The sequence below is a fragment of the Larimichthys crocea genome, chromosome XX (assembly GCF_000972845.2).
Source record: "Larimichthys crocea isolate SSNF chromosome XX, L_crocea_2.0, whole genome shotgun sequence".
In the NCBI taxonomy this organism is placed as follows: domain Eukaryota; kingdom Metazoa; phylum Chordata; class Actinopteri; family Sciaenidae; genus Larimichthys; species Larimichthys crocea.
Window position 1 is genome coordinate 11038652 of NC_040030.1, and position 26023 is coordinate 11064674.

Sequence of the window (26023 nt, forward strand, 5' to 3'; positions counted from 1 at the left end):
CAAAAATAAGGCGTGGACAGTTAACCACCACTACAGAAAAGCCCAGTTATGTTATTTAACTTAAAATAGAAAATGAAATGCACTTTGGTTTATTGTCCTTTACCGCATGATATAAGAAAGGTCATCAGTATGAGTGGAAATAAAAAATAAAAAACTATATCTTTGGAAAATGTTGTCCATCTCTCCAGTACAGTTCCAGAAACTTGGAATCCTTGCCAAAGGATATTGCGGAGGTGTGTGATGGCCATGTGGTGGTTTTTCCTGTAATTTGTCACCCTACATCCCTAATATTTTCTACGTTACGTATGTTTTGGAGGATATAGCTACACAGTACTGGAGTACGTGTTTGCCCTGAGATGTTATTGCCATGCTTCACCCACTGAGCTGTGCAAGACTCCTGGTGCAGTTGCACCACAGTGCTGTATATGAACCACATGTAACTAAATAAATTAACTTGAAAGCAGTTATACACTGAGGGGAGGTTGTGTCTGTGTCTACTCAAGACCCCTCCAGTCCATGCTTTCCACCTCAGTCTAGTCTGGTCTGGTGTTTGGACTGGCAGAAGTCTCACCTTATGTTGAAACATGTCTCTCTTCAGCTGCACAATCGCAAACACAACACATGTGCTCGCAGTTGATGTACAGACATACAAATACATCTATAAGGGCACGCTTGTATATACAAATTCGGAAAAGAAAGAGACTCAGACCTATACATACATAATATATCACACACACTGCCAGCTGGTGGCTGGGAAGAAGCCATCCATTCACTTTGTGTAACAGCTCACTAGCGTGTATTTTGCCTGTGCAAGGAATCGAACTTTCAGGTTGTTTTCTATGAGACGATTGATAGATGGACAATTGAACTTGAAGAGCCTCAATGGACTGGAAAGAACATCCCAAGATACATTCTCAGCGTTTTCTGTCTGTAGCCAGCTAACATGCCCAGTCTGTTTTCACAATGGAACGACACCATCTGCATTGACGGGCTTGTTCCATGGAACCCTGTAAGGGAGCTGTGGTTTGGTACAGTTGGACTGAGTCAGCTTGCATACGAGTCTGTGTGTCTTTGTATGGTTTACTGGCAGACCTCTGGACCTTCCTTTTTTGCCTCTATCACACAAGGGAGCCATGACTCACTTTTTTTTTCATCATACAATGTGGAAACACACCCACACAGGCACACATATGGGCACAGTCAGTCCAAAAAACAACTGCTGTGTGGCAAATAAATAAATAATGACAGTCATTATTTTCACCATCATTATTTAGCCATAAATATCACTTGGAGTTTTTATGTTTTTGGCTGGTGATAGTTTAACAGTTTGGCAGTACAAATGGCAAAACAGCAAGACCCTAAGAAAGAGCGAGAAAGACAAGACAAGAAGTAGTCAGACTAGTTTTAAAGCTAAAGTTGTATATTTTGAGAAATGCCAAGTATGAGGAGATTCCTACCACTCTCATATCTCTCCATTAAAGCTACCAGCGGGCGGTCGGTGGCGTAGTGGGTTAAGCGGCCGCCCCGTGTGTAGAGGCTTCAGTCCTCGCTGCAGCTCGCCCCGGTTCGAATCCCGCATTGGACGGCCATTTACTGCGTGTCATTCCCCCTCTCTCTGCCCCCTGCTTCCTGTCTATCTTCAGCTGTACTATCAATAAAAAGGCATAAAAGGCCAAAAAATAATAATAATAATTAAAAAAAAAAAAGCTACCAGCAGCCACATAGCTTAGCTTAGCATCAAAATAGCAACAGCTAGCCCGCTCTGTTGAACAATAACAAAATCTGCTTATGAGTAACTCTAAAGCACATTATTTAACACCAAATATCTGTTTTGTTCAGTCCATACAAAACCAGAGTCTAAAAAGGACAATTTGTTGTTTCATGGGAGAGGTCTTATATGCCAGACTACTTCTTGTTTCAGGCTAGTCAGTTAAAATTGTGCAAAAATGATGAAGTTGAGTCTAATTCAGAGTACTGAGACAACAAAATACAATTTAGCATCCAACAAGAAGTGCAAAAAGATAGATACAATATGAATATGTTAAGCTAAGATATTTGTTGTATGTTCAGCAGTTACAACTGCAGGTATAGTAATCATACAGTAAGCCACACGATGAGTATAGACTGCAGGAAGTTACTCATTCCAAGCTAGACTGTTTCACCCTGAGCTACGCTAACTTGCTGGCATTATATTTAGTAAACAGACATGAGAGGATCTTCTAATTCTCTGTTTCTGTTCCCAAAATTAATTCAAACAGTACGTTTATAACACAAACAACCTCTTGTGGTCGTGTCAGCAATCACTGTCTTCTCTCAGTAGCAAAAGGGGAACAGTGTGAAGTTGTTTATCCACCACAAAACCTATAAGAAAGAAGGTTTGGTTTGACTTTGCACAAAGACTGAAAACAGCTAGCCTGTTTCTATGACTTGCAGGACTACTTCTTAGACGGATGGCCATGACTTCTTTGAGTCCCCTGCTGGTTTCTTGGCAAATTCATGGTGACAATAAGACTAGCGTAATGTTTTTAGTTGCCTAAACTCAATCGTTGTTGCGGTAAATCTCAAATCTTAAAATAAAACCACATATGGATCTGAGACACAAGTACTTATTTTGCAAGGGATAAACATTCTGCAAGTCAATGAATGTTTGAGAATAACTAATCAATAAAAACATGCCAAAATGCAAACAAAGAGAGAAGGAATCAACAAAATGAAGCTAAATGTCTATTAAGCTGAGGGTAGAAAACATTCATGAGGTACCCCAGAAAGAAAACAGCACTTTATAATGACCACATTTGAACCCAAAACATGTTGACATGCAACAAATGTCTCTTTCTTTTCATTTTTCAGCCCACTTCCTGTTTCCTTTCCACTTCTCCCCACTTTTATTCATTCATCCTCTGCCTCTCCACTAATTCTTTCAACATGTGCGATGTGTTATCGTTTTAGTTGTCAGCTCGACTCAGAATCCTTGTACATTTGATTGTATTTGAGATTCTATTCATGTACGGACTTTTTAAAACCTCGCTCTAAACACTCATTTCTGTATTTCCAAACATTTGGTGTTTTTTAAAAGATTAAACTCAACTGTACATTATCTTTTATGGTAACTTTAACTCTTGTGCCATTGTGTCACTGAAAAAAAATCTGCCGCTGTCACTTCTCATCAACACAATGGATGATTCAGTGCTTGCAAGCTAGCCAGTAGCTTCTTTGCACATTGCGTAAATGAGCAATCTGCAACTGTCTTAAAGAATTTATTGGGCACCACTTCATTTTTGTTTGTCTCTGTAATCTCAAAGTCAAGGGACATTCAAAAGAGGGGTTCCAGAAACAACAGAGATTCATCTCCACTTGGTACAGGGTAAAATTCCTGGCTAACCACATCACTTTTGTTTTGTCAGTAGCTTCCAGATGCACTTCACCTTTTATTCAAAGTTTCCAATTTCCAATTTTCTTGCTGGTCCAGCCTTGCCTACTAAGGACTTTTATTGGTAACCTTGGCTTTGTGTTACGTTGCATTCTCTGAGACCATGATACAGATAAAAGTGAAGTTGTTACTTCAACACAAAACCTCTTAGGAAGACGGTTGGGTTTTACTTTGCACAAAAACTTGAAACAGCTAGCCTGACTCAGTGACTTGCAGGACTACTTCTTGATAAATACATTCACTATTAGCAATAGTTTAAATGTGTGGTTAATGGACTTTAGGTTATTGGACCTTTGCCCTTATATTTCTGTCTTATCAACATTCAAGGCATATAAATCAGAAAATGAACCTCTAAATCATCCAAATGGGATTTCACTCACTGATAGCCAGTCTGCAAAATGTCGGCAGCAAATCAAGTGTCAGCTAAATTGTGCGTCAATTTGTGTGAAAGGGCCAAGACCTTTTTAAATTCACCTCTCCTTCTCTCTCTTCTTCTGTTTTTCTCTCTCTTCAAACACACAGCTGTGACCGGCCTCCTGTGTCCCGTCACACCAATCATCTGACAGCAGTCTTCTAAAGTTGACCTGATTACCAAGAGGCCACCCTTCCTCTCCACTCCTCTCCCATCATGCATCTCCTCACTACCATTCTCCTCTTGCTGCTCCTTCGACCAGCTGAGCCCTTCAGGAAGAGAGGCCCTCGGTCAGGGGCGGCGGAGAGGGGCACCGGGGGCCGTGTACGGGGCAGAGGCAGGGCTGGACTGATGAGACGTCAAACTCAGGAGTGTAAGGAATACGTAGAGGCAGGAGAGAAGTACTTGGACTGCCAGGATAGGCAGCTGACCACCGTGATGCAGGATTGGCCCAAAGATATTCACCATTTACTGTTGGCAAGAAATAAGATTCAGGTATGTACGGACACTTTCAGATATAAAGAGGCGAGACATAGAGCACCTGCTACAATCCAGACTAGACCAACAATAATTAACAGATTCTGGGAATATCTTCCAAATCCATCAGTTTTCTGTGAATTAGTGCTTCAAGCCTCTGACTCCGACCCTAAACCCAGCCAACTTGTTGATACCCCGAGCATCTGTGCTCCATTTATTTGGGGCCGAGATCAAAGACAGATTTGTCTGCTATGTGTGTGTGTGTGTGTGAGTGTAGATTTTTGTTCATATGTTAGAGTGAACACAGGATGTGTGTTTCACAGGTGTTGAGAGAAATAAAACAAAATGGTTAGCCGGGGATGTAATAAATAATAAAAAGAGGAATTAATCATAAACACTGATCAAATCAACGAACAATGAGTATAATTAAGCTTTACTGTCACTCTTTCAAGTTTAGGGAGTTGAGTTGTTGAATGAATAAGTAAACGGGGAAAGAATGAAGGTTTTTTTGGTTGTTGTTTTTTTTAGCAGCAGCTTTTGGCACTGTTGGATTTAGCACATAATCACAAACATAATTAAATATTATTAGACTATTAAAGCTCTACACTACAATATGTACTTAAATGTGCAATATTTATACTTTCATATAAAAACTGAGTAAAAAGTGTAATGTGAAAGGTGTTACTTATAGTCATGACCGCTCACAGAACTACCATTTTGGTTCAATCACACAAGAGGTGCGATCACGTGCGGTGTAAGCCCCAGGATAAGGAAGCTTTCACACTGCCACATTCAAGTCCAGCTTCAGCCAAGGGTTTACTGGCCCTGTTCTGGAGCAGGGCTAGCCCTGTGTTTGTGGAGAATTAACAAAATACAAAACCAAATATCTTCCAAAATGTGCCAGTGTCAATCTGGGCTAAAGTAAACATACATGTAAATATTTGTTCCAGCAGATATTTAACCCAAGGCTAGCAAACTCAGCAAACTGTACTATGAATCGTAAAGCCCTGGGTTAAGGATAACCCTGGGTTAACAATGCGTGAGTGAAAGGAGCTTAGTTATCCCAGGGTCAACTCTTTGTCCAGAATATGAGATGTAAAAAGTCCTTATACAACAATTACACAAACAACTCATATTTCCCTCTTTAGGTCTTGAGGGACAACATGTTCTCCCAGTTCACCCAGCTGAAGAGCCTGGACCTCCAGCAGAATGACATCTCCATGGTGGAGGCTGGAGCGTTCACCGGCCTCTCCAAGCTCACCACCCTGCTACTCCAGCACAACGGATTGAAAACAGCCTCAGAGGAGGTCCTGCTCCCCCTGCCCCGCCTTACCTACCTCCGTGTTTATGACAACCCCTGGAGCTGTCACTGCTCATTGGAAAGTCTGGTCACGATGCTGCAGGTGCCTAGCCACCGCAACCTGGGCAACTACGCTAAATGTGCGGAGCCCCTGTCGCTGAAGGGCCAGAAGCTGAAGAAGCTGAATGTGGAGTTGTTGTGTGCTGGTGACAACCAGGTAATCGGGAGGCCGGAGGACAGAGATAGGGGGCCAAGGCCTCCAACGATCAAATTGAAGCCAGAGGCCACGTCTATGTGCCACACCTACATGTTCCCCAAACCTCTGCTGAACTGCAGCAGCAAAGGTGAGGCTGAAGTTCTGCATCTCTGAAACACAATGACATGTTTTGTTAAACCTTGTTGACACAAGATGGGTTTTTGACAGTTGTAGGTACTTTTTAGCTCCATAAATGACGGCATTGTTGGGTCAGTAGGTTGGTCCACCACCAGTCCAGACTATAATATCTCCTCAATTATATTTCTACCTTTAGACATCACTTAACTTTTCTACGGTTGGGTTGTTATTGGGTCAAAATTCCACTTACTTAATATTTGTTTCATGACTTAAAGGTCCAGTTTGTCAGGTTTTGGGGGGTCTTAGTTACAGAATATGGCAGAAATGGAATATAATTACTTTATTGTTACTTTAGAAAGAGCCTTTTATATCGATAGACAGTAAGGGGATCCCCTTCCGAAGACGATCATGTTGAACTGCCATGTTTTTACAGTAGCCCAGAATAGACAACCTAAACACTAAATGCTCTAGATATGGCATTTTGCATTTTTCATTTGTTTTGTGGCCACTAAACTAGATCAAAACCTCTCCACTATACAGCACGAAATCCTACACACTGCTCCCTAGGATCTTAAACATGTTACCCATTAGACCTGCTTTATTTTTACGAGTATATATTCACATGCTGGTTTTAACATGTAGCTTAACCGCTGTCCATCCTCACAGTCATTGGCATTGCTGTGTAGACCCTCTTGTTATGAAAATAATTCAGCTTTATGATCCACTATGTTGGGTGAACATGAATGAATCAGTGTTAATAAAAAAACCCTGTGCACCAACTTATCCTTTGTTAAAAATGTAATAGCTACTACATCCACAGAAAAGGGTCAACTTGAAAAAACAAACTGAATATGAGCTCACACAAAGACTCACTTTATTTTTCCTCCATTAGAAACTTGAAGTGTCGTTGTGTGGTTAACTCAAGCTTTTCTACTCATTCAGTGGTTATCATGTGTGACGAAAAATAATCTTCCTGGCAAATATATCTATAACAAAACAACTGCCCCTGGCAGAGGAGCACTTTATATAAAAAGGTACATTTGTGAGCGCTCTTTAGTGTAGAGTCATGCTTGCTTGTCTAGCAAAAATTGGGCAGTAGTTTGCTGTCTAATGTTTTGGTTACAACCAGACAAGGCTGAGCAAGCAGAGTTGTGTTTGTTTTATTAAGTCTGCCACGTGGGGCATTTGAACCTCGCTAGGGGGGGAGCAGGCTCTGGTCTGGTCGTGCTGTGTACTTTCAAAGCTTTTTTCCCCCTAAAGAGGCACACAGCAGCTTTTGGTTAATGGTTTGGGTCTACTGAGAAGGTTTCACTTTATTTTTAGGATATTTCAGGCTAGTGTTTGTTTTTGTGTGTGGTCTATTGTGGTGTTTCTATACAGCAAATACAGCACCGTCTCTATTGTACTGTGACGTGCTCTAATTTGAATCATGCATCTGCAGGTTTTTAAAAGACACCAACACCCACCAGCATCTCAGTCTGTTAGTGTTTTCAGTAATCTGTTTAAGTCAGCATGGGTAGAAAGCTGCAGAAAAAAATAGAAACAGGCAGGCATCAGTCAAACTAAAGACAAGTAGAGGCGAAGAAAGTGCTCCAACTTTGTTTCAGCTCCTCCAGTTTTCACATCTGGTTCTCTCTTTGTGTAAAAATGCCACTATGAGGCTGCTATCATAAAGGCTGTAACTTCTCCAGTACTCCATAAAAATGTAGTTTCAGTGTTGCTTTTGAAAGACAAACCGGAGGCAGGGATGACAATTTCAGAATATATGCAAATAGATCACTTTTTGTTACTTTTATCTGGACCATTTATTCTTGGTTACTCTTTAATCTGCTACCTTTCTGTCAGACCTTTTATCTTTCTCTTCTTCAAAGCACTAAAACATGACTCCTCTGATGCTCAAATAGCTTCCACTGTCAACACACTGAACTGAAAGATTGTCTGTGTCCGTGTTTCAGACCATCAGCTCCCAAATTGAACAGAGCAGTTGAATTCATCTATAAATGGAGAGCTTATGCCTTTCGGAGAAAGCAATCTTTCACAGAGCATCGACAAGCCAAAACCACACAATGCAGCATCTGTGTTGTGTCAATGCTTGAGGACACATTTTTGCATATTTTCCTAATTTTTTTTAAATTCTACAGTAGAGCTTTTGAATCGATTCATTATCTGAACCACCATAAGGTCTCTCTGTTTTTCTCACAGCCTAATTCTCCCATCCATCTCTCCACATCTTTTTCCTATTTTTTTCATGCCCGGTAATAACTCTACATCCTGCCCCCTTCTAAACCATGCCCCGCTATGAAAGCGATATGCAATGTGTGAATGTTGCTTAATATACTACAGCTGTTGTGCATGGCGTTCAGTACATGTTTCTGTGCTTTTGATTTGCAAGGACGCCCTTATAGTTGTATTGTAAGTTGATACCAGTCGAGGGTTTGGAGTCTTTTTATATTGTTGTTTTCATTGAACACCACTGTTCTCATTAGTTGCTCTGGCTGTATTAGCTGTCGCTGTTTGAAATCTAATCACAGGTAGATTATATCATCACACATTATGTTTTATCCTCCTTCTTTTATCTTTTCAACAGTATAAACACAGATGCAGTGGTACAGTGAACACTTTGGGTTAAGCAATACCCACATGCATATTAAATTACATTCTTAAGAAATACATTGTTAAATATTTAATATGGAGTCGCATGGCTTTACTGTACCTTGAGTGAAGAGTGCCTTTTTAGGAGATCAGAGCATTATTGCTCTATCCATGTTCCAAAATACATTGCCTCCATCCCACAGGGACATTGTTAGGAGGTCACAGGGCATAAAAATAGCTTTCCCCTTGTAAACAAAAGTTAAGTTTCAAAATACATAAAGGCTAAGAATAGCCTTTATGTATTTTGAAACTTAACTTTTGTCAAGTATTTGTTTACATCCAAATTTATGAGCTTGCATTCAGTTACTTCTTCTTAGCCTCTGTTTCTGCATTGCTATACTTCTTTATGTGTTTTGATTACTGGAGTAGCATGATGCATGGGACCCAACATTGTTTTATAGTGCTACTAGTGGTCAAAAAGTCCACAGGGTACCTTTAATTTGTGTTCATGTTTTAATATTAGGAACATGCATTATGTGAGCACAAGAGTCAAAAATACAAAGTTTGCGAAGAGGATGAACACGAGTATGTGGAGGTGGAACAAATATGGAAGATGGTTAGGACTGGAAACCAAACTGTGAACGAGAATCAGAAATCCTTGAGCAGAGTGGAAACATACTGTGATGTCTCACAGTATGACCCTATATTTTCCTCTATCTATTTCCTCCTTGTTTTTATCCCCCTGTCTCCATGTCTCCCTCACTCTGGTTTGAATGCTGTTCCTTGAGGTGAACCACAGCAGATTTCAGGCTCCACATCAGTCTCCCTGGAGATCATTCTATACAGAGTGGTTAGAGTCAATATGGGAGTTCTTTAGACTCTGTTTCTCAAAGATGGGACGTGGACCTCAGAGTTACTGTGTGGTAATATCAAATCGTGCCCTCAAATTATGTCTGTCCATTTAATACAATGGAACCATTGTTAAGCTCCCTCTAAATAGTAGGCTATGTATCCTGAATTAATACTGGTCATCGTGAAGCATTTATTAGCTTTTATTAACCTTTTATTAAGACTAGTAGTCTTTTAAACAAATAAAGAAGATGTCTAATATAGATAGTGTTTGTTTTAGGATACATGTGTAGCAGCGAGGTAAGCTGGGGTAATAGTGTAGCTTTTCAATCATTCCATACACATCTCATCTTATTGTTGATCTACAGGGTGGTATGTTTTAGCTTAGTTTCGGATTCTGCCTTCAAGACTGTGCTGAGGTCAAGAAATCATTGGTTTCCGAAGTAACATAAATCCCTCATATAAACTTCAGGGAATTTAAATAGGTGAGTCATGTATATGGTGAGTTGGCTGCTTCCCAGTCACACACACGCCCACACGCATGATATTATGTCAGGCTCTCTCTAGACTACCTGGATCATAGACAGCAGGCGTTTAGTCAGCAGAACAGATGAATCTTCCATCATGTCATTTGAACGAGAGACAGACAAAGAGAGCATGAATGAGAAAAGAGGACATCACTCTCGACTAACAGCAGGATTCAGCTGCAGACTCCGCCAGGCGCCAAGAAGTTTTCCTGCAGTAGTTTTGACGGTCGCGTCTACACTGGGAACTCTTACACTTCTGGGGGTTCAAAATTTCCAAAGGTGAAAAAGTCACCAAAAACTGTGAGAACAAAACTGTGAGAACAAAAAGCGCTTGATATGAGATTATTGTAGGCATGTTGGCAGTAACTTACACTGTTTAATGGTCAGGATTTGGATGGACATACCGTGGATGATTACATTTTGATTATTGTCTTTATTTTGTTATTCCCGAGATGCTGTTGTCATAGTTACATCAGCAAAAATAAGCAATTACATGTACTCATTACATTACATGTCCCAAGACAGACACCGGATGTATTCATTACAATCAAGTTTGTTTTTACTTGTTTGTTTGAGCTGTAACGTCTTAGCCACTTAAAGGGGAACTCAACGAAAGTCTGCTTACTGTATAGGTGTTGGGGAATACTACTGGAGGGAACCACATCAAGTCTGATAAATGGTCTCAAGTGATGTCAGTTGGCACTGAAGACAAAGTTGTGCACACAGTTGAAAATAAATTAAATCTCGGGGTGTGGAGTGTGAGCCTACAAGGCCACTTTTTATCTTTGCTTTAGGCTAGCAGTGGCTGCTACCACAACACACAAATCTCTGACCCAACTATTAACTGTCGAGTTGCCCCGTGGATAATGTAGCTACCATGTTTTTACATAGGCCTATAATACTGTACTAAGTACAAATCTTGTTTGTCAAGGACACAAAGTAGCTTTTGTGCACAACCTCTTGAAAAGAAAGTCAGTCTGACACAAAAACATACTCTGTACTTGTCCATGGGAGTTACAGCATTAAGGCAATAAACCTCTTTTAAAAATGTAGCATGAGTCAAACCATCTTGTAAGGGAGGACATGACTAGTAGCACTAATCTGGTCGTTGTAATAGTGAGATCCTATAAACAGAGTTGTCAGCATGTTTAGAAAAGGCTTCACCCCTGCCTCTATGTCTTTAGTCTGAATGATGACAAAGAGTTACGTATAATATATAAAGCTGAAACATAACCTGCTTGCAAAATCCAGAGCCTAGAAGCAGAGGGGGGAGTTATCAAATTAGAGAGAGAGAGGGGACTTACAAACCCCAACTCACTTAAGCCTACGCTTCAGGATGATTAATAGCGTAGCTAAATAATTTAAACAGAATATCCACGTCTCTTTGGGTCATATAACCGAACCACTCCGTAAACTGAGATGACCTCATATATAATATGTTTAGTTTAAATTTGATATTTCATCTTCTGACCTTCTGAACTGCTACCTAACGCTACAAAGCTATGTGTCTAGTGCTAAGAGAACACGTCAAGAAATCTCTACGGTCAAGCCCGTGGCGTGGTTCCAAACCACAAAGATTCACTGCACTACGCACAGTTGACCCCAGAGTAATCATGTCAACAGTGTAAAAAAAAAAAATGAACTGCTTCCCTTTCTACTGTCTAAACAGTATAAAACACTGCAGCACCTGCTCAAAACAGAACCAGTATTGATACACAAATGAAATACGTCCCACAGATGTAGCCGTATATTTCACCGTTTGCAATAATGGAAATAGAATATATGGTGGAGAAAAAAGGGAAAAACAATCTGAATGCATATATTTCCTTAACACTACGTGCAAATGTAATTCATCAGCAGTGTTAACCTATACTCTGTGGAGGAGGATATGTAGATAAATGTCCAGATTAATGTTCTGCACTCCTACTAAATCTTGTAAATGGCTTAGCCCGATCTATTCAAGCTATGTAAATACTGCTGTACATACTGCAATCCATATGAGACTAATGCACGGCCAACATGTGTTTAAGTAATAATGGAATCTTTATAGGACAAATGACTCACTAAACTGCTGCATCAGGTAATTCAAACCTGGCACTTTGACATAAAGTAGGCGTTATAGTTATAGTTTAGACCTCTAAGAATAAATGATGAAAAAAGAGCCATTGGTCCAAACTGAATTTAGAGCAGAGTTGTCAGACGAAACACTTCCCCAGAAAGGGGGAGAGTTTCTCAGGTAGTAGCAAAGCACTACTATTTTTCTGGACAGAAAATAATGGACAGATGTTCACATCTGCACAGAAATAATGACTCATTCAGCAAAAAAAAACCCCATCCAAACCCAGATATGAATGAATGACTTTCCTGACATGTTCTCCTGCGCCCTCTGTGTTTCTTCATTCAGCGGTTTGCTCTGAAGAGGCACAGATGTGAAAGTAGGAAAGGAGCCTCACACTTTATCTAAAAGATTTGCTCCATAAAAATAAAAAAAAATCACAAAATACTCTAAAAGGTTCCTGATAAAAATGTCTGTCTTTCTGAAAACACATGGAAACAATGGTAAAGGGTGAACAAATCAAGACAAAAAGCAAGATAACAGCTTAGCTCTGCTTCTCTCTACTACTCTCTAAACTAATCAAGTCTATCACCGATAGTCACCCGCTGCTAGTGCTGTCAGTACACAGTGTAGAAGATTATTCTCATTCACCGTAAAACACAGAAGACCCCCAGATGCATCTCTCTCGGACAGACAGGATATGTTTTTGGCTCGAAAAAAGGTAAAAGACTGATTTCTCACAAGTGAGTCTGGGAATTCAAGACTGATGTAATAGTGCCAGATTTTCCATCTTTTTCTAATCTGAAATTCTGCTTGGAGAAGGTTGCAGACACATGTACACCTAAGACAGAGGGAGACTCCCTTTAGACTTCACTGCGGAGGACACATAGCGTATGGAACTTAACTCTTGACTCTCCAAAGTCTGTTCCTGCCTTTGTAAATGTCTCTGCCTGCTGCACGCTCCACAGCCATCACTGCATCACATCACTGAACAATAATAATTACATTTCCTGAGTCCTCATCGGCTACATCTGTGTGCATGCTGTATTTGTGTGTGTGTCTGTGTCATGTTTTCTTAGAGTCACTGATGATTTACAGCACCGTGATAATAGCTACAACATCTGTGGCAGTAAAGCTTGTGCATAAAGACGGCAACATCTGCACTGTAAAAGTGTCCACCAGCCTCAGAGTCCTCTGAGCAAATGATACAGTCCATGTAAATAAATACAATCGGAAACTAGTCGACTGAAGGCTCAACCACATGTCGCAGGCATCTTTTATATCAAAATAAACATCGTCTGACTAGATCTCTGTCAGTATTCACTGTCTAAACATGCTAGTGTTTTCTCTCATCTGCAACCATTTTGCAAATGGTTTCAAAAACAATCACCCATGTTCATTTTAATTATACAGGTTGCAGGGGCCACCTACTCCTACTGCACGTACAGTACTGTCACCCGATTGGCTCAGCAGATGTGATCTCCAGTGGAAGCAATTTTCATGTTTTTACAAACAGACAAGTAAAACAAATCTGTTGACTGTGGTCAACCACAGAACACATTTAAATCCATTAAAATGCATTTTTCTGAATTCACAACATCTTTGATCCAGGCTCCCAATAGTAGAACTTGGGCAATAAGGGTCAACATGAATCTGGATCTGTTTATTGTCTGTTGAGAAGATCCAAGAATCTAGACTCAGACCTCAGCTCTTTCTAGTTTTTGGACCAAATGTGTTGACAGTGACAAATCTTTATTTTAACTGTCCCAACATTGCATCGGTAATATTGTGTTTGTTAAATGTGCTTCAGCGTGGGATTAGATTTAAAACTCCAGAGAGGATCTGTTATTGAAATGGGAATATGTGGGAATCACTGTTTCGTACATTATCTGTCTGTCAAACACACTCTTACATGGGGGGTGGCTGGAAAGACTGGAAGAGAGTGAAAACACAGAAGTGAAATACTGTTATACATGCTGTCACATTTTACCATCTTGAAAAGGTTAAAAGTTGCACACAACCCACACAACATCTTGAAAATGTATAAGGGTGTAGATAGGATTTCCAGCTCTCCTGATGATTCTGGCTTTGCATTTTGTGTTCTGATTGCATTTGTCGTGCACATCTGCCTCAATCCTGCAAAGACATCATCAGGAATAGAGCAATGACTCTTTATTTGTTTTGTTTTATGATATGACATGTTTACACCCTTTACTCTTGATTTATTTTTCCCATGCATTTTTACAGCTCCTTTCAGAGTTGAAGAACTTACGTGTCTGTGTTCTCCCATCTTTGCAGATTTGAATAACATCCCATCTGACCTTCCATCGGACATAGTGAAGATGGATCTGTCCAGGAACAACATCAAACATCTCAGGCCCAAACATTTTCTGCTGTCCAAAGACCTCAAGCTGCTCAACCTTAGCAGCAACAGCCTGCAGAGTATAGACACAGGTAACACAGCATCTCCAATACATTAGACCACAGAGACACTTGTTTCTGATTGGCTGGAAGGGGTTTATTAAAGAATTGATGATGAATTACTGATGACATTGACCTATACATGGGTTCAACTTGTGATTCCCGAACTGGAGGTTGAATATAACAGCATATAACAGCAAAACATGCAGTGTATAAACATGTAATCAGAGGAAACATGTGTGTCACCGATGTGTGAATATATTGTTGCCACCCTGAAGGGCTTGCAAAGGCACTAAAAACAACAAAGGGTATTACACAATTACAATAAATACCAACTAAGTCTGTTTCACGAACAACCTGATTAACCCGCTGAGATTTATTGCACACACCAGGCAATACGCAGAGGTGCAGTTATAATATAAAAAACACATTTAACAACAAAGATAACCAAATATATACGACTCTTAATACTCAGTAGAAATCAAGGAACGTTTGAAGAAGATATTTCGTCTTTCATCAGAGAAACACAAGATTATTTAGTGTGTTCAAAAGATCAATTTTACTGAAGCAGACTATTTGCTTTGAATACTAACACACTGCCTCAGCATCTGAGGAGCACCATTAAAAAAAATGCAGACTCATTGCTCTCTTCAGGCTAATGATGTCTGGGCTCATGTCTTCCTGCCCAGGAGGGAAATCCTTTAAAAACCTTGTAGTTTTCTTCATTATCCTGCAACACATGTAAACAATTTCTCTTTGTAGCACGCCAGAGTGTATCCAAAGCTATTTGGAAACTAAAGATTATATTCTGTGTAATTCTGAGAGCTCGTGATAGCCAGTGACATGTGGTCTTCATCATGGTTCTTTCTAATCGGGTTCACATTTGGAGTAGAATAAAAAAAAGGCTTCAAGAAGTTGTTTAGTTACACTTTTCATGTGGTGGATCACCAGAGCGAGAGAGAAACATGAATGGAAAGGAAAGACAAAGGCTTTGGCACACTTGGATTATTTGCAGTTTTCCTTCATTGCTGTCTCTGGGTCAATTTTTGTGCCAGATTGTTGTGGTTTCTCCTCGTAGAACAAAACCCAAAATAGACAAAATAATCGTTTAAATAGACATATGACAATTTTGGCCCAATTTTCCCATGACTAATAACTTCACACTTCAGGAATTGTCAAAATGTGGGGACCCCACCCATCTGGAACTCCAAACTCTTTCCTAATACTCGCTGGAGAAGATCCCTCTCACATCTCCTTTGAGTTACTGTAAGTGAAGCAACAACGAAGCAGTAGACAGCAATTTAATAGCAAGACTTATGCAACAGTCTTATCTGTAGTTAGGGTGACCAGAGACTTAGAAATTTTGTTTATTTGTTATGGAGACTGGTTGCTACCCCAGAAAGGGAAATCCTAAATTTATCACCTCTGCAGAAGTTTGATGAGAATTGTGTTTTCTTGCCATTCTTTCGGTTCGGTTAGCTCGAACAGTGCTAATGCGTGTACATTAAATCTGGAAAAAAGTGATGACAAAGTCTCTGTGGGTGTTATGTTGCGTGAGTCTGCAATCCTGGTGGGAGTGCTGATTAAAATACTTGGAGATCAGCGTCTTATGTGGAGCTCTTTGCTTGCATTCATTCCATGACAAAGGATTGACTGTATTCTCAAAGGATGATGACATATGGATGCTTTAAAAAGAAAGAACACATGGAAAGAACAATTACAGAAGAACTGACAAGTCACCCCACTTAGCTAATAAAAGTGTGGTCATTAAAGGAGTAGTCTGGTGTTTTCAGAAATGCACTTATTTGCTTTCTTGCAGAGAGTTAGCTGAAAAGATCAATACCACTCTTGTGTCTGTATGCTTAATATGAGGCAGGATTCTGTCCATGGGTAACAAAATCAACATACCAACATCTTTAAAAGGTCATTAACTAACACCTTTGCTCTAGCCATTCTTTTGGAAAACTGTTTGACGATGTCATATCCAGGGTATCATGTTACGCACTGCTTTCTTCTTCTTTTACCATGCTAAAAAGGTTACGGTAACAGGGTTGCGTGCGTGTTGTGGGACACACGTTCCATGAATAATAATTACTATTTAAAATATTATGTTTATTTAAACCAATATTCCCACAGTTAGAAGAGACAGCAATGAAACAAATAATACCAAAAAAATCCAATTTAAATTTCATTTTTAACGGTTTTATTTGAGATTCAATTTGGTCATTAGGGGGGTGGGACAAGGGAAAAATGGCATTTTAAAGGGTACTCCAGACTTATTTGGTATTGTTAAAACTCCTTTCAAGCATCTCCAGACTTATTTGGTATTGTTAAAACTCCTTTCAAGCATTGTTTTATCTCAGTTTTTTAGATTTGGTCTCAGGACAAGTAAATTTACTCTACATGTTTTAGTATTTTGTGTGTGCATTATTCCAAATTTGATGGGTGGGACGTAAAATGTCCTCCAATTCTGGAATGACCCACATATCTCATTGGCTTTGACCCGTTTAGGTATCCAGCAGAGATTCTTTGAAGTTACTGTTCAGAGCCAAAAACTAGTTGAACACACAAACGCTCATAAAGCAGCTAATTGTATTTTTTTATACTTTACACACTGGTTTCATATGGATTAAACCAACCAGTGATAGATAATTAGTGAGCTTTAGAGGCACTATTAGGTAAATTACTGTTTGACAGAGCTTGGCTAGATGTTTCCTCTTGTTTTAAGTCTTTATGCTAAGATAAGCTAACTGACTACGGACTCTTGCTTCATATTCATGGATAGGACGTGAGAGTGGTGTCAATCTTCTCTTCTTTAATTCTCTAGCACCTCAAACTTTGTGTTTATAGTATCACTGGGTCTGTCAAACGTGAAGCCCATTTACAACATTTCCGAATTTCAACACAGTGGCAGAAGGTCCCATGGCCAATGGACTTACATTTCTACTGATGGAGAAAAAATACAAAAGTGGAAAGAACATGAACGGGTATTATGTAATGCCGAGTAAAGTAATAAGCCCTCTTCTCTATTTCCTCAATTTATTTCATTCCCTGGGGGGGTGGGAATCATGAAAGTAGGCCACACTACACTTCCTGTGGTGATAGTGGCTCAGATTTGGGAGAGTCAGTCCCATGAGTTCAGAGATAAGGGAGAGGTAGGTGAAACAGTTTCTTATCTATTTCCCTCTTTCTGTCTCATCTTTAGGGTTGAATGATGAGATTGCAGTTACAGTAACTTATCTGTTACAGTTATTGAAAATTGATTTCTGATGAATTTTAGATCCCAGTGTCCATTTTTCATATTCTTTCATGTCTTTGCCGACCTCTTTCTACACACTCCATCTGTTCTTCTTCCTCACATTTCTCTCTTCTGCTCTCTAAAGATCAAAGTTAGGCCCAAGGCTAGTGGACAGCATGAAACAGCCTCCACTGTCCCATTATGCAGACTGCTAACAAGTATTTTGAACAGTCAACTTTTTAGAATTTTGTAATTTTGATTGTGAAGTCAGCTCAAAGTCACTGATGGTCCACCATGTAAGAAACAACTATCATGTCTTATTATCAAATTAATGACAATTCAGGTTGATTAGGTTATTATTGATTAGGTTCAGGTTGATACAGTTATTGCATGAAGCATATGCAACTGCCATGTAATCTTTAAGAATTTTTTTTACATGTAGTTTTTTACATGTAGTTCAGAACACAACAGAAAAATCAGTTTGCAAATACTAAATGTACTGTACTTTTACAGCCTTTACCGTCTTTCTAGTCTTCTGACCACTTAAGGCGCTTTTGCACTTCACATCTTCAGAAAGGAACTAATCGCATCCACGCACATCGATGGCACAACCTTCGGGAACAATTTGTGGTTCAATAACTTGCCGAAGGACACTTTGACATGCAGAATTGAGGAGTGCGGCATGTGTAATGAGCCCATCTTATGGTGTTTCTACATTTCTTGGGGCAGCAACAATAATAATGTATATTCGAGTTGTATGCTGCGTTGTTTGGTTAGGATGCATGCTAAAGGAAATTAGCCAAAAATAAGAGGAGAAACCAATTATACCAATTATACCAAAATATTAATGAATAAGTTACTTTATGTGATGTGAAATCATACAAATCTGCAGTTCTGGGTTCAGCTCTGTGGTTTTACTGCCCATTACTTGACCCTTTTTATTCACTCTCACAGTATCTCTTACACAGGCAATGTTTTCAGCTGTTCAGTTTCCACTGAATTCTACCTCTTAAGCAAAAAACAGCACACATGCAAAGTTAACAACTAGCCTGTGAAGAAAGTGGAGCAGCAGAGACAGATATTTCCCCTCAGGAGTTGGTGGAGGCCAAAAAAAAAAAAAACTGTGTTCGAGTGAAGGCTAATGTTGCTCTGTGTCAGTAGGAAGTCTAAATAAGTAACTCTTTGCTAACAAACTTAGTATTCAAACAGCAGTATTAGATGTGGAACTTATTTCTTCTACTTTTCTGTCCTTCCCAGCTGCATTTGCAGGCCTGCTGTACCTCCGTGAGCTTGACCTGTCCAACAACAGCCTCCATTACTTCCAGTATGGTGTACTGGAGGACCTCTACTTCCTACGGAAGCTCTCGCTGGAGAACAACCCTTGGATCTGTGACTACAACATCCACTACCTGATCTACTGGCTCAAGCACCACCCTGGCGTCTTCTACACTGGCCTGATCTGCTCTGCGCCACGGGAGTTCAGGGGCTGGCGCGTCGAGGATTACGTCAAGACCTACAACGGGGAATGTCCAAAGGATAGACAAACTGAAGAGGTGGATACGGGACAGGGTGGACAAAGGGGGACAGACAATGAGGCACAGGAGGTGATGGGGGAGACGGTTGAGAGTCGGGGTGGCCGTCTGCCTCAGCACCTGAAAGAGAAAAAACCCAACAGGTTTGAAATCATCAGGCTGAGTTAGAATGGTGGTGGATCAACGGACTGTGTGTGGTTTGGAGGTCTGTGTTGGACGTCTGTGGACAGGTTGATGGATGGATTAATAAAGGTAGTCGCAGTGATTTGAGGTTTAAATCAAATGTGACATTTAAATACAATTCTGGGATAAAATCCATTATTTGTGTTTAAGATGTCCTTTTTGTAATCAGCATTTTCCATCTTGCATGGATAACAACGACAACAACAACAAAACTCATTCAGGAGATTAAGACTTCCTTAAAAAAAAGAAGCAATGCCATTTTGCTAACTTTACCTTTAGACAAATGTTTAGGTGATGCCATTTGAGCTTTTGTTTTATCTTTTTGCAGAATATTCCCAATCCAGTCTGTATCGGATGTAATAACCAACCAAAAACGCCTCTTTGGGTTTCCCACACAATGAACTGAAGGTGTTCCCTTATTTCTTTTAGTTATTTTGATAATGAGATCAGGATATACTTTTTTTTTTTTTGCTTTAAAAAATACAAACAAACATTTTTGTATGAATTAATGTGTGACATTGTCAACCTGTTTTCTGGAAAATAAAACTGGGTTTATTTTTTCTGAAGAGTTGTTTTACTAAGTGATGGACAGACATGATGAAAGCTAAAAATGCAGGACAACTTGCTCACCTACAGCACCACCAGTTAAGACACCAAATGTGACGGGAAGCAGATGCATTGCATCATACACTGACTCACTGTTCTAATGAGGTCATTTGACTTTCCAGATACATTTTACTGGGAATCTGCCAAGCACATCATGACTGATAATTATCGCATAACGTGAAAAATTGTAAAAATGGTCTAATATCAGCACTTAACTGTGACGAAGATGGAAACTTTTTTTGCATTTGCATTTGGCATCTGAATCAAAGCTCTCCTAAAACTTAAATTACAGCAGATGAAAGTTATTAAATGCACCCAAGAAATTGACTTCTTTAAAAATATGTTTTATTCTTTCTGGAAGGCAGGAAACAGTCTTTAATGATTGTCAACTAGCGCCACCCAGTGTGCAGGAGACCAATACACAACAACTAACATCCTCCTTTTTGTCACTAAAATAAAGCAATGAAAGATTTTATAGTCACAGATTGATTATTTATTATCAAATGGAGTAGAGTTTTCATCCTGGTCATTGGACTGCTCTATATCTGGACAGTTCTCACAAGTGTTCCCCTCAAAACTGAATTAATAATCATTAAGGCAGAATAGCTGTGTCAGCGTCAGAAAGTAACAATCAGTGCAAATCCAGCTACATGACTTCCAGGTTGGTGTTTAAATAAGACCTGCCAACTTGGCATTCGACACAAAGACATATTAAATCCTGGATGTAGGCCTCCTCAGCTCAATTACTTCAGTTTGCCAAGATCACTTCCTGCCAACACAACAAAGTTTAGCTTTAAAAGGTGACTTTTTTCCTGTTTACGGGGGAGCATGTAAACGCAGTTAACTGTTTCTTAATGCAATCACAGATGTTTTAAATTACATTAGTACTCATTGTCTAAGGCACTGAGCAACCAACTTGTAGTCATAGGTTATGCATAACATCACAGTGCCCTCTAGTGTTCACAATGAAGTGGTCTATTGAAGGCTCTCGGCTTCTACGGAAACTTTGTTTCACACAAAAAAATCAGACTTTGTCCTTCTTCATGTCAGCTGATCAGAAATCGCAAGAATCCAACTATAATGTTTAATTCACAGTCTTCTGGCTTGTAGCAGGTTGTCCGGGATATTTCCATCCAGAGTGCAGCAGCAGAGGATCACAGCTCGTCATAGAAGGCACCACAAGAGGTCACTTGGGTGGAATACTCAGAGTCTTCTTATCCACTACAAAAATCTTATTGGCTTTATTGGCAGGGTGAAGCATGAAGACAGCCAAATGCAACACAAGGAATGTTAAGGTGTAACTTTACCCAACATTGATCACAGTCGTCACTACTGTCTCTGACCTCCTCCCCTTACTAAACATGCCATGGTTTGACATTCTTGTTCTTGTAGCACCTCTCTAAGGTCAGATAAGTCACAGAAAAGATACACTGATTTGATTGTTCAATACTAAACTCCCTCAATGCAAAGAATCACAGTTGTTGAGGCCCTTCTAGTCATATTCCACATCCATATTTCAATCTTCTTCCATTCCTCTTAAATGTCCTTCACCCGCTTCCTTCTCCACTGTCAGTAATTTCCAACATTACACGCCTTCATCTTCCCTATCTTATCCACCAGTAAATCAGCAACATGTCTTCTTCTCCTCTGGTGCTGTGTAGGCAGCTACATTGCCATTAACTGGCCGAGAGTTGGACCGGAGCAGAAGTCGAGGTGTGTTGTTACTCTCTTCATCTTCCTTCTGGACATGAAGGCCATTGCGAACCAGCAGCTCTCTGGCCATCATCATGAAGGCTTCTTCCACATTCTGACTCACCTACACGCGGGACAAAGACATAGAACTTTAGATAACAAGTTTAACCAACTTCAAAAAGTCTCATCTTTTATATGTAGACCCATCACCTTTGCAGATGTCTCTAGAGCAGCTAGTATGCCTGTCTCCTTTGTAAACATGCAGGCTTCTTCAAAAAGAACCTGGCGTTCCTGCTCCAGGTCACATTTGTTACCTAGATAACAGAGGATAAGAGTCAGGAGATGTAAGCACAATTTCAGAAGATGACCTTAAATACTCAGCAGGAGTTCTGTTAATAGTATTATCAATGCATCTAATTTACATGATAAGTGTATGCAGCACTGTAAGTACTACTGCAATGCAGGTTTTAAATAGCCATTTTGTTGTGTCACCTTCAGATTTAGATGCTCATGACTGAAACATTTCATTTCAGGTTAGATAGTTATTTGCCTAATCAAATGAATCACATGAAATGTCACAAAAAATTAGAAAGTACCACAGCTAAGTGTTATTACCATACCATTGATTTAAAAAAAAGGGGCATATTTCCACTACACGCTAAAATATATTGCTGCAAGGAACATGTCACCTACTTTAATAATAAACGCATTTAAGGCCTCACCAAGGCACTTAATTTAAATTATCACCTTTAACAACCTTATGGGAACTCAATGTGCACCAGGAAGCGATCATCATCAAGTAATTCCTGACAATTAATACAAGCACATTGTACTTTGTATCCCTTTCCTTATCTGGTAGAGATTATCACTCAGAAATTTTAAAGTTTATGAACTCCAACCTAAAAAAAATACCACTTTAAACCTCTCTGACGCACTCCTGGACTATAAATAGCACTATGTTCTCAAATCTTTCTGTTATTTTTTTCACCCTCTTCCACAAATCACTCAGTCACACCCACACTCACCTATGAGAACCAGCACTACATTGGTTGCTCCATAGAGCTCCACCTCCTTGATCCAATGGGCCACTGAGTCAAAAGTGGGGCGTCGCGTGATGTCGTAGGCGATGATGGCACCGTGGGCGCTGCGGTAGTAGCTTTGGGTGATCGTACGAAACCTCTCCTGACCTGCCGTGTCCCACACCTGCATCTGTTACACACACACACACACACACACACACACACACACACACACACACACACACGAGAACAGGGAATCAGTTTTAAACAGCTATGTGGATAAAATATACATGACTAGTTGTGTGTCTGATAGGCACATAAACAACACACACACACACACACGGGAAATTAATTCACGGGAAAGTATTTCAGACACCTTGGTGTCCCTCTGCAGATAGTCCCTGAGCATCTAACAGATCATGTTAACATGGTAACGGCTGTCATAGGAACCAGACTCACCAGCTCAACCTGCTTGTCTGTTTGTGATGATGATCTGACTCAGAAAGAAAGTGTACTCCGTACCAAGTGGCTCGATTACATCCAGCCTCGGGCTCTTTACTCTTTAGCTGAGGCTTGAGGTGAACACTCAAACAGGAGCTGTCACTGACTCGTGCACAATTCAATTTATTGTGTTACTTTTACAACCCAACGCTGACCTTACATTATGATTTACTGATTCATAAAAACAGACAGATTAAATGGGAAATGCTTTTACACTATCAAATGCTGTAAACACTGTCAGCGATACTCTGATATTGAAAGGACAAGGGAGAGGCACCAAACCTTAAATTCATGTTAACATAAATCAGCGAGGAGATGGTTCTCTTAACTATTAATAGATCAGGATTTATTCCCAGTAAAATAAAGTTTAGTTGACTCACTTCCTGAGATGCCATGAATTCTTATCCTGCAGTTATCTAACTGGCCTGTCCACAGAACTATTTAGTTCATGTTAGGTGTGATCTAATGTGAGTTCAAACTTTTTAGACCATTCTGCGCATCTTTAAGATTATGAGTGTCAGATTTTTGATTATTAACTGTGTGTTAGCGTTTAACACACAGAGCTACTGTGGTACTTTTGATGCATGCAGAACCATCCAACTAAATCATTTAGTTCCTTATCGCTCAGTGACGAGAAGTCATTCCAGGTTTATTTTTGTCTGCGAAGCAAGAGTAGAGAAACCTGAAGGACAGGTCCTTCATGTGAGCAGCTCGTCTGACCTGTTTTGGACTCTAACTGACACTGTAACCAGAGGACACCTTTCATTGTGGTGCCATTTACTCCTAAACCCCTAAAAAAAATCTATTACATGTAAGTTGGCCTTCAGAGTTTCCAAATTTTATTTATTTATTTTTAATACTTTCCAAAGGTATCAATAAGTCCTCCTGATACAACTCTAAATTACTGTGACCTAAACCCAGATAAGCAACATAAAATGGATGGATGAATGAACCAATTAAAAAGCTGTGCTTCGTAGCTAGTATTTACAGCTACACGTTCTAACGGTGCTGACTGACTCAAAAAAAAAAGGAAACAAACGCACACAAAAAGGATTGAAAAGCCTCCTGTGTGTATAATCTGTTGTCAACAATCACACTTATAGTTAATAAACGTGTAATGTCTATAATATAATCATTTAAAACCTTTTAATACCTTCTAAGGCCTTTTAGGAAACTGAATTCAATGCCTTTTAAGGATTATAAAGGCCTGAAATAGCCTGATCAGTACTTTTTTATCCCTTTTTAATGCGGAACCTTGACTTTCATCTACAGTCACATACTGGGAGGCTCAGTTTTGACGGTAGTTTTCCAGTCTATGATTCTCAAACTCTTGTTAAAGCTGTTTTATGTTGGCTTCAGTGCACACAAATTTACTGTACATTAAAAATTCAGTTTTGAATCTACTCTAGAAAGGTCAGCATATGGGTGGTTTAATGTCGACCACACTGCACACATACACACTCTCATACACACCACATACAGTGCTAACCTTGACTTTCTTCCCCTCGATATCCATGGTCCGTACACTGAAATCCACTCCGATGGTGTTCTGCTGTTTCTCTGAGAAAATCCCAGACTTGAAATTCTGAACCACGCAGGTCTTCCCTACGTCTGAGTCTCCGATTAGGATGATCTTAAACAGGAAATCAAAATAGTCATCATGTTCAGGTCCTGTAGTTTGCATGGTGGAGGCACAGTAGAGAAATGACCTTCCTTATACTGTTGATCACTGTTTTGACTTAGAGGTCAAGAGATGCTGGGTTATCTGTGATAAAGGCCTGAGTCATAGGAAAGAAAATAGCTCCAAAAAATGTTAGAATGGTGTGATGTTTCACTAAAAAACTGAATTATTCCACTGTTTCTCCTTCCTGTGAAAGCTACAGTCAGTCACCAGACTAGATTTCCAGCAGGTAGGTTAGTTACATTGCTCCACATGCAGCCTGCAAAACCAGTTTAGGTTGAGGAAATGTTTGTTTGTCAAGATGAAAAATGGTTCCATTCAGAGATTAGAAAATCAAGTAAATGAGCTTGTACTGTAAAGTACCAGGCACATAAACCCAGCCTGCTTTCAGTTATAAAAAACTAAAAGTCTTTTCCTTATAATCCTTCATTCTTGCTCGTCTTGTGTCTCCAGCCACTTCAGCTTGTCTCTCCTCTCGTGCTCTTTTATCAGGACAAAACTGTCTCAGTCTCTGCTGATCTTTTCAGCTCCTTCTCAGGTGTTGACCCACTTCGATGGCCCACAGCAGAAAGACAGCATGAATACACGTCTCATCCTTTTTGTCCTCCTGCACAGGCACAGGGTTCTGGTTAGCTTTCTGTCAAAGAAAAAAAAAAAACAACTCTCAACTTCCTTTAAATGAAATGGAATTGAAAAAGATGCTTGTCTGTTTTCCAGGCTCCTGTCCAATCCACCTGCTGTTGTTTCACACACGTGTCCTCTCTCTCTCTTTATCTCTGTATCTCTCTGTCATCAGTTTTTTTCTGTTCTTGCTGAATTATAGCCTCCTCCGCCTCGCTCACTCTCTCCCTGCAAAGCACCTGTGGAAACAATAGAAACCTGCCCTACCTGTTTTAGGAAAGTAGCCCAGCCCCATTACTGCTGTGGGATCCTGGGAAATGTAGTCTCTCTTTCTTTCTTTTTTTTTTGACAAACTCAAAGCAAATCTCTCCAACTAAATATTTAGAAACATAACAAAATCTTCAATTATGTTGGATATTGTTTTGAGAAGAGTATTCATTCCATTCTAATTCAAAGACATGTTATTCGTTATAAGTTTTAATCTTAAAACTATTTTTCATTATAATGTTATTTTCCACTGTGTACGGCCATATATCATTTTATATCTTCATC

At 39.7% G+C, this 26023-nt stretch overlaps 2 protein-coding genes across 3 annotated transcripts in view; one reads left to right on the forward strand and one right to left on the reverse strand.

The window, feature by feature from the left end:
- The window catches only part of lrrc17 (leucine rich repeat containing 17), a 29974-nt gene extending 8999 nt beyond the window's left edge, over positions 1-20975 (forward strand). Inside the window, exons 2-5 of the mRNA XM_010749641.3 lie at positions 3953-4337; positions 5468-5963; positions 14276-14431; positions 18894-20975. Of these exons, the coding sequence (XP_010747943.2) occupies positions 4059-4337; positions 5468-5963; positions 14276-14431; positions 18894-19336 (1374 nt within the window). The 5' untranslated portion in view covers positions 3953-4058 and the 3' untranslated portion in view covers positions 19337-20975. The remainder of the gene's footprint in view (positions 1-3952; positions 4338-5467; positions 5964-14275; positions 14432-18893) is intronic.
- On the reverse strand, positions 20286-25708 carry LOC104934074 (ras-related protein Rab-19). Of its 2 annotated transcripts, XM_010749669.3 has the most exons (5): positions 25585-25708; positions 24659-25487; positions 22675-22858; positions 21860-21963; positions 20286-21773 (listed from the first exon to the last, which is right to left on the reverse strand). In XM_010749669.3, the coding sequence occupies exons 2-5, from the start codon at positions 24851-24853 to the stop codon at positions 21582-21584; spliced, it is 675 nt and encodes a 224-aa protein (XP_010747971.1). In that variant the 5' UTR covers positions 24854-25487; positions 25585-25708; the 3' UTR covers positions 20286-21581. The 2 variants fall into 2 exon arrangements, with proteins under 2 accessions (XP_010747971.1, XP_010747963.1); XM_010749661.3 differs by having other exon boundaries at positions 24659-25708.
- Between the last annotated feature and the right edge of the window lie 315 nt (positions 25709-26023).